Source organism: Buceros rhinoceros, unplaced genomic scaffold (assembly GCF_000710305.1).
Source record: "Buceros rhinoceros silvestris isolate BGI_N320 unplaced genomic scaffold, ASM71030v1 scaffold18202, whole genome shotgun sequence".
NCBI classification, from domain to species: Eukaryota; Metazoa; Chordata; class Aves; order Bucerotiformes; family Bucerotidae; genus Buceros; species Buceros rhinoceros.
This window is the reverse complement of record NW_010398493.1, coordinates 28,382-37,510: the sequence shown is the minus strand read 5'-3', so window position 1 is coordinate 37,510 and position 9,129 is coordinate 28,382. Positions and strand designations below refer to the sequence as shown.

The 9,129-nt window shown below is 50.6% G+C and overlaps 1 protein-coding gene across 1 annotated transcript in view; it reads left to right on the top strand.

The window, feature by feature from the left end:
- Positions 1-905: 905 nt before the first annotated feature.
- MVB12B (multivesicular body subunit 12B) overlaps positions 906-9,129 on the top strand; it is an 11,752-nt gene continuing 3,528 nt past the window's right edge. The window contains exons 1-2 of the mRNA XM_010131132.1: positions 906-1,022; positions 5,983-6,090. Coding sequence (XP_010129434.1) covers positions 912-1,022; positions 5,983-6,090 — 219 coding nt within the window. The 5' untranslated portion in view covers positions 906-911. The remainder of the gene's footprint in view (positions 1,023-5,982; positions 6,091-9,129) is intronic.

Here is a 9,129-nt window from a genome sequence, read left to right as displayed (position 1 = left end):
CGGGGCCTTTCCTGCCTGAAAGCCGGGAAGACTTGTCCTAACTGGCTGCCTGTACAGGAGACCACATGCTGAGGCGGTGGCACCTTTTCCCATCCTTCTCCTCGGTGGGGTGTTTCAGCAGCTCTCTTGTCCTCTCCTCCCGCTTCCTGCAACAGCATCTCTCCAAAATTGGTTGATCTTACCTGCTTCTATCCCCCTTTGCGTATCTCCCTCCTCTGACATACTTGGTGATGTCTCTCTCCTCCTGGAAGATGCTTAGGCCTCTTCAGGGCCTCTGTCTGCTTTGCATCAGAGCGTCCTGTGCTGCTTCGTCTGTGTTCCCCTGGTGTCGAGGCTCTCTGCAGCAAGCGCGGTTTCGCATATGGCGCCAGATACATCTGTGCTGCTTCATGAAAATGGTCTGGTTCAGGAGGGTGCAGAGGGACCAAAGGCTCACGGGGGAACCCCCAGCCTGTCTAACAGCCATGATGGATGGGGAACCTCACGATGAAGCCATTAGGAGCAGATTTCTTGCCACTTAAAACAGCAGAGCTGCCTCAGCCAGCCTGACTCGAGGATGAAATTTGCCCTCTGTTTGGGAGGGAAAGGAAGGGGTTTGGGTTTTCCCATCATTACTGTCTGGAGATCAGCCCATGCTAAGTAGCCTGGAAACAACAAAATTAATCTCAGAAGAGGCTGCTGGCCCAAATTTGAAACCTATTGGGTGTTTCACAAATGTACCCTCTTATCAAAAGCAAATGAAAGTGCAGAAGGTGTGTCTGGCCTAGTCCTGTGTTTAACTTGGCCGTCTGTGGTGTGTCGGCACCGGCTCTGTGGCATGCATGCAGGCTCTCGGTGCTCTCTGTCTTCTGCTGGGGAGTGCTGCCGAGCAGCCCTTTGATTGTGCTCCTTTCTTCCAGGATCAGTCCATAATGCCTGAAGTGCGAGACCTCTCCGATGCCTTGCCCGACTTGCCGATGGATCCCATCACGGGCGTTGGTGTGCTCGCCTCCCGGAACCGAGCTCCGACGAGTTATGATGTAGTAAGTAGAGCTAGCTCAGCTGCCGTTGCTAATGCTTTGGTTCTGCACTGATGAGGCTTTACTTTGCTGGGAACAGCATCTCTTCCAGGAAGGGTTTGCCTTCAGGCTCTGCTTTAAGAGATAATTTGACATCCAGCTGCCCACCTCCCAGCCCACAGTACTCAACGCTTTCCCCCGCTGGAGGTTTGTGGGTGCGATCGTGCTACTTCATCTGTGCCACTCCAGAGGAGCATAATTACCTGCAGGAGGGGTTTTCAGGAACAGCTGGCCACTGTGGCATGCAAATTTAATAATCCTGGTAACATTCATCCTGAAGGAGTCCTAAGTATTGCACAAATTATATCTCTGAATAAATGGATCCCGCATCAGCTGTTTAATCCCACATATCAGCGCCGCACAATGATGTTGAGGAGCTCCAGAATGGGAAGCAAAGAGTTTCACATACAGCTGAAATTGCAAGAATGATTTTGATGGACAGAACGCGATCCTCTAAGCTAAGCTTTGGCAGGAGGCTGGGCAGCAGGAGAAGACAGCTGGATAGAGCAGAGATGAATGTGTGAATGGGTAGAGGGAGGTCGCTGTTGAACAGCTGCTTGTTCCTTGGATTAGTGGCTGTGTAACCAACAGCATGATTTTTCTCCCCATAGATTAGTGTCCCAAACAGTGAAATATTGTAAGACACTGACCTTGCAGAGCTGTGTATGGAAAGGTTTGACCTTTCTAAGGATCCTGCTCCAACTGTAGGATCGCTCCTTGGGTTTCCAGAGTCGCAGAGTTTGTGTGGTCGGGTGTGGGAACCAGTGACTTGAAGCTTTGCTGACGCTTTTTCAGCTCTGGATCATTGCGTGCCCTGTTTGGTGCCAGAAGGAAGAAAATGGATCAGGCTGAAGGAAGTACACGAGGGAGGGAGTTGTGAAAAGGCTCCTCAAAGACTTGGAAGGTTTTTGCGTTTACTGCATTTTTCTGAGTGCTGATTACCTGTGTGAGCTGGGCTGTGTAATTAGCTGCTTGCTCTGATAAAGGAGCACGGGGCAGTGTGAGAGTTGTGATAACAGAATTGCATTCTTCCTAAACGACTGGGCAGAGAGAGCGCTCACCCCAGATAGCCTGTCTGCGGTTTAATAGGGAGCTTCGGCACTAACACAGTTTAAACTAAACAAGATAAAAGAGTATTCCTGTGGCTTAATCCAATTACGGTGGTGTCGTAATAATGGCTGTGAATGTGGGTCGCTCTCTCCTGGGGGGCACAGAGAGGAGGCCGCCTTTCCTCTGGTTCTTCTGCCCTCCCCTGATTACAGGGAGCTCTGCTCCAACCTTGGGACCAGCAGTCCTGTGGCAGGCTGTGGGGACCTGTGGGCTGTCTGTGGCCATCGGGGCTCTGGAGCACCGTGTGGGGCTGCCACCTCCCCATGAGCCCTGTGGATCCTGGTCTGTGCTGCCTGAAGGGGTGAAGCTGAGTTTGCAGGAGTGCCCATCTCAGTGCAGTGGAGAGAGTCAGCGTATGGACATGGGCTGTCCCATGCTCTGTGCCTCTTCAGATGCAATTTCCCTAATGAGTCACGGACAGCAGGTTGTTACTTCAGGATGTAAGGCCTTGCTGAGGGCCGCTGTGGCAACTCCGTCCCAGGAGCATGCTCCCTAAAGCCCTAATAGTGAGAGGGTCAAACTGCACCCTTAAAGGGAGAGCCACGCTCGTCTTTGGGGAAGCATTAACTCCAGTTTATCTTGGGATGTTGCTGTAGTCCCCTTAGGGATCCGATCGCTGTGCCTGTTGCTGCAGCATCTGCAGTGTTCAGTTCCACATGGGGATTCAGAGTTGCGTGGGAAAGTATTTCCTTTTAGTAGCGATGAATTGACATCGTGCAGTTTCACTGGTGGTTTTTGAGTTTGGTGGTGGTGAAGTACCCGGTTCTCTCGTTCTGACACAGCTCTGTTATTTATAAGTTTTACCCAGTTTCCGTTTTGTTCATGTCCTTTCTCCAGTAATCAACAATCAACCATTGCAGTGTTCTTTTCCTTCCTTTTCCCTCTTCAAAACAAACAAGCCAAGGCGTGAGTGCCTTCAGCCCGGGCGTAAGTTAATCAGCCGGGGGATGTCCCAGAATGTTTACCAGGTTTGCGTGAGCCCCGCGGTTCAGTGTACTGCCCGGGGTACCAGACTGGGGGGATCTTGATGAATGGGTCAGATGTCTTTTTCCTTCAGCAGTTTTTTAATTACTTAGACACCTCCATTGTGTCTTTGCGTTTGCTTAGAAAACAGCTACTGATGCTTGTAATGACTAGCCAGATCTTTTAACAGCCGAAGCATCACAGACTTCATTTTGCCAAAATGTACAGAGTGTGCATTGGATTCCTGAAAATCTGCCCAAACTGGCAAGACTGAGCGTACAGGTGGGGAGAAGGGGTGGGAGGCTGGGAACCCGCAGTAGGAGAGGGGTGTGGTTCCTGTGCAGCCCTGTTCCTTGCTGCGGGCTGGACGCCAGCCCCACTGTGGGTTTTGCTCTGGGGTGAGAGCCCGAGTGTGCTGCTCACCCAGGGCTGTGCTGGAGCAGGGACAGCCCTGCACACCAGTGGTGAGGCAGACCCCTGCCATGGTGCAGGTGGTTTCGTGGGCCAAAGGCCTGTCCTGCATTAGCAGTAACCCCATACCAACAGCTGGGCAGCAGGTAGATCACCCTGCACTTGGAGGGGTGGTTTGGGGGACACCTGCCTTACTGGGAGTCACTCCACCATGTCCATCTGTTTGTGGCACATGCTTGAGGAGAGTCTCTTCCCAGCTCCGTGAGGAGAAGGTCTTCTCCTTGTGCCTGGGGTGCTGGGTGTTGTGTCCTCTGTCCCGCATAGCCCTCGCCTCTTAGCCAAGCAGGGGACTTGGCGAGCTGGGGCTGCATGGTGCCCGTCCTGCTGGGCACCAAGGTCTGACTTGGCCTCTCCAGTTGGCTCCCTCCCATGTTGCGCCACTGAGGGCATGCTGCCGTGCCCCGTGCAAGGGCACAGCTCTGCTTTGAGAGGTGATGGGGTTCCTCCTTGCCTGCAGGAGCCCAGCAGATGATGTAAGAAGTTCACTGTTTATATTGCTCTTTTTAATTTCACCATGAGTTTTCTGACAAGTTAATGCTTGCTTATGTTCTCCAGGCTTGGAAAATTCTTCAGCGGGATGATGTGGAGGCAGAGAGCTCAGGGTTAATTTCTGGCGATGCCACCTGTGACTGTTGTGTTTCAGCAGAAGCAGGAACGGTTGTGCGGGTGCTCTTACCCCTGGCTGCTGTTTGCCAGGCTCTGTGGGTGGCACAGTGCAGCCTGCCTAGTGCTGCTGGGGCTGGCAGCTCAGCGGGGTGGGTGACAGGACACCAGTTTGACAGTTTCAGACTGGGTCTATTGCTGCCTGTTGAGTTTTGAGCATCTTTAACGTGGGAACAAAGAAAACAAAACTGGCCAACACCAGAAAAAACAAAACCGAGACCAGAGACCATATTGATTAACAAAGTGATTCAGTCTGGTTGTAGTCCCTCAGCCATGTCTGTCAAGGGCTGGAGTTCATGCTAGCTGTCCCTGTATGCCCGCAGTTTTTCAAAGCAGTCCGTTTTCTGAGTAGCTTTTCACCGGTGCTGACTTGCCCCTAGGGGAGGGAGATGCCTATGGATTTTATGTATTACTAAGCTACCACTTCAGGAAGGATTGAACTGTAGGAATGATAAAGGAACACAAAATCCCACCAACATCCCGTTCTGAAATTTTCCTGTTTAAAAATGATGCATATATCTTTGCAGCAGCCTGAGCACCAGAGCTGCATGTGTCGGACGAGGGCTTGGCCGAGCTGGGGCTTGTGAACGGCACTTGCCAAAATGCGCGGAGCCGCCAACGCACTTTGCTCCCTCTGCTCAGGCAAACACAGTTCTCCATCCTGCACTTGGGTGGTTGGAGGGTCTTGTCAGCACACATCTGCACCCTCTGCAGAGTCTCTGCTCACCGAAACATGGGTGCAAACAGTAACAACGAGTGCCAGCTCTTCGTTATCGGGCTGCTCTGGGGCCAAGGTCTTGCTCAACTCAGTAAGTTTAGGCTTGGGAAAGCCGCAGTGGAGCAGTCTGTCCCCATCTGAGAGGCATTAGGTGGGAGTTCAGCTGTGCTTCTGTGTAGCTTCAGACCGTGACAGAGTCTCCTGTTGGGAGCCATCATCTGGTGGGGTGATCTCACTGCTGCTACCCTTCTCCTTGTGTTTTGCCCTCTGTTACTTGACAACAAGCCTTTGGGGCAGAGGCTCTCCCCACTGCGCACTGTGATGGGAGAGTGCCCGGCTGCTGATAGAGCAGAGCCCTTTCCCTGGGCATGGTGCTGCTCATGCCCACTCCTGAATCAGCTCAAAGGTGAGATCTTCTCCTGCCTTTCTCTTCCCGCACATGCGGAGGGCCTGAGTTCCCTTCGACTGGATGCAGGGTCGCATTGGAGACGGATATTCGCAGGGTGCGTCCCCGCACGAGACACTGCTGCTAAAGTCCATGAGTGACCAGGGCTTTGTCCAGCTGCTGGAAGCAGCTTTTTGGCCTGGGAACCACTATTCTGTGAAAATAACACTGGGAAGGGCAGTTTTTGTGCTTCGTCTCTGCGGGCCCCTCCTCACAGCTTGCCCCAGTGTGCCCTTGCGCCTAGGGAGCCTCAATGTGCTGACTTCTCTGAACTATTGTTTGGAGACTGTAACCAAAGTTGCTCTTTGCTCATTAGAACAGCCTTTGTGAGAGCATCTTTAATCAACGGACTCCCAAGAGACAGCACTTTTAGAACTTCTTTGTATACCTCCTCTTGGAAGTTCTTCACGCTGCACCTTGTGAATAAACTAATGAGATGCTCTGAGAGTTCGGACTGCCGTTAATTAGAAGAGGTCTGAGGAAGAAGTACTGCACATACATTAACTTTATCTTGGCTCATGTGTCTCCTCTCTCCCTCTGTCTCCTCCTTCCAGGTTGCACAAACAGCAGATGGCTTGGACGCTGACCTCTGGAAGGATGGCTTGTTTAAATCCAAGGTCACGCGATACCTCTGCTTCACAAGATATTTTTCAAAAGAAAACGTAAGTCCATTTGCTGCATGTCTGCGTGATTTGCATCTGTCCCCCGGTGCACTCTTACCCATTTGATGATTCATTTTATGGAGCTAATTATAATTCAAGCAGGCGTTCCACTGAGTTTGGGTGAGTCAGGAGGCAACCGGCGATGGTGGATATTTTGCATTTTGTGTTCTTCATGAAAAGAAACTGCTGGCCAAATCTGCGATAAAAGCAGCAGAAAAGGGCATGCTCACATTTCAGCAACCCCCTCACGCTAGCTGTAGCGGCGGGTGCTGCATGCTCCTGATCCTGATTAATTTCTGACTCTAATTACCTAGAGAAGCAAATGCTCCAGGTAACGTTGCTGAAGGAGGTGTTAGTTTCTGAATCCAGGAGCATCACAGATTTTTTTCTTGCAGGGTTAGGTTTTCTTTCTCTGTTGCTTTAGGTGATGATTCCTGAAAATTCTCCCATGTAGTGCGTATGCTGCCTTGTACTTGTAATCTTCCAGTACGGCCATTAAGCACAAGTTCATTTCTGATGAGCGGCAGTTGTCTGCCGACATCTCCGTGGAGGGGAGGAGACAGTGTGCAGTGAGAGCCCGATGCCTTCTACTGTTTTGGGTGAGGCTAGCGAGAAAAATTCCTCTTTTCTGGAGGAGCGGTTTAATTTTACAATGAGTGCACTCCATCTAGTGGGTAATCCTGCTTTTTGTCGTGCTTTGGATGCTCACAGTGCCTCCCTTGTCAGGGTTAGGAGATACCATTTTGTACTTGTGCTTTCACCAACGACAGCAACAGAAAAGCGACTACGACTTTAGAGGCTGATCATAGGCCCTGACTGGAAAGCCAGGGGCTGGCAACTGCCAGCATTTGACCTTTATTCTGTCCATTTCCCTGCTTGCCTCTAGATTAAAGTGAAGCTCCAGAGCTATGAGAAATATTGCTTCCTAGGGTGGATGTGCTTTTCATCCTGAAGCACCTGCAGCAGTGGGAATAATAGCCCCAGAACAGGCAGGGAGGGTCCTAAACAGAAAGATGTGTGATGATTTGAGCGTGGTGGTTTATCTGCGGCTCCCTCAAATGCGAGGTTGTCAGAAGTAATTGTAGAATAGTAGCAACCGCTGGCTACCAGTAAATGCCCTCAGTTGGTGCCTGTTGGACTTTTGGCATGTAGCCTCTGCTTAGTGTTGTTTGGGAATACGTTCCTCATATTGATGAGGAGTGAAATAAAGGGAGCGGGTGGGAGGGCCGCTGGTCCCAACTGCACAGCAGCCCAGTGGGTGAGCCACTGTGTTCTGCACGGGCTGTCGTCAGCGACACTTCAGATCTGCGGGCGCTTTGGCAGAGCTCTGGGCAGCAGAGTCCTCTCCAGCCACACAGGGGTACAGTGTGCTGCCCGACTGGGGACCTCTGAAGATTAAGAGCCTTGGTCATCCCTGGTGGCAGTGACCTAGAGCTCTCACCCAGAGGGAGAGGCTCCTCTCACCTACACATTGAAGTTTTACCGCTCAGGGTTGGTGGGTTTTGTTAAAAAAAGCCACTGGGAACTCTTTGACCTGAAGAACGTGTTGTAGTTAGCGGAGTTAATGCGTCTTAGATACCTAGTTTGTAACAGACAGAGTCTGTAGTGTCTCTGTCAGAACCATCATTCTCAACAGCTTATGGTATTTGACAGATTACGAGGATGTTGCTGGTATTTGGGTGTCTCAGTGACGGAGCCCTGAACGGTGTATCTCACAATCAGGGAGGCTTTGTGCCCTTTCCTCCTCCATATGTGGCAGAACATCAGTGCCACTCCCAGTGATTCAGAGCTAATGAACTTACCGGAGGCTTCTCTCCTACCTGTCTGCTGTTGATGGAGGAACGGTGTTTGGTTCTGCTGAAAGTTGCATACTGATGTAACTCAGCTGGACAGTTTGGATAAACAGAATGTGAAAGATGAATCAGCAGTGACCACTTCATCTACCATTAGCTGTGCTTTGAAGCATCCAACATTGCTGGCTCTGAGATGCTCTGGCCAAAGTGGGGTCGGAGGCATGTGGGGGCTGCCTGGCCTTGGCCACTTCGTGTGAGCAAAGGACTTTTGCCACGGTTGTGTGTGGTGGGAAGGGGCTGCAGGTGCGGTGGCCCTAGAGGGGAACTGACCACAAAATGCAGAACTTCTAAAAAATAAACTTGGACCTGATCTCCCCTTATTCCAAAGGCTGCAAATTTAAATATGTTTTAAAATAGTTCTTTGTAATAATCAGAGAGCAGAGGTTTGCCTGAAATACTCTGCCAGGTAAAAACTAAAGGAGGTACTTAGCAGCCAGTAACAGCAGCACACACTGACACGGTTTGATGGCTTAGGATGCAATTTTAATTGTTCTGTACTGCATTTCCATTTATAAAGGCTGTCCAGTAACAAAAGTGTGTCTTTTCTTCCATACGTGAATCCAGATTATTGGCAGCATTGCAGGCTTTAACGAGAACTGCAAAGAAAATCTGGTCTCTAAACCATTGTGGAGGCTGTCATTCTGAATTGTGATTTGAGCTCTTCAAGCCTTGATTAATAGTACGAGGCATCAGTTCAGAATTCCTGTGAACTCCAAATGAAGTTCTTTGTTCCAAATGGCCTCCTTTTCTGGAGCGCGCCTGCCTTTGGAGCTAGAACCATGTCTGTTCGGTACTAATTAGCTAATGCATGTAATAACTTTGGCTGTGACTGCATGAACCATCTTCCCATAATGCTTTCTGCTGTTACTGTCACCAAAATGTCGCATGGCTGTTGTAGATGTGGAGTGTGTGACAACTAAGGTGACCTGCTGAGTGGATGAGTTGGTGGAGGTGGCACTTTGAACTGCCACACTTCCAAAGGGAAGAATCTGGTTGTGCTTCTGAGGATCCTGAAGTACGGCTGAGGTGTAAGAATCAGTACATGCTGAAAATTGTCCAGCGTCTCCTGGTCAGTCGTCAGGTAGTTCCTGCAGAGGGGTCGGTTGCAGGTGTTTGCTTGGTACCTCCTTAGCATTTTTAAAGCTGGTGGTCGCATACAATGACAGGGCATCTTGGGGTTCAGCCG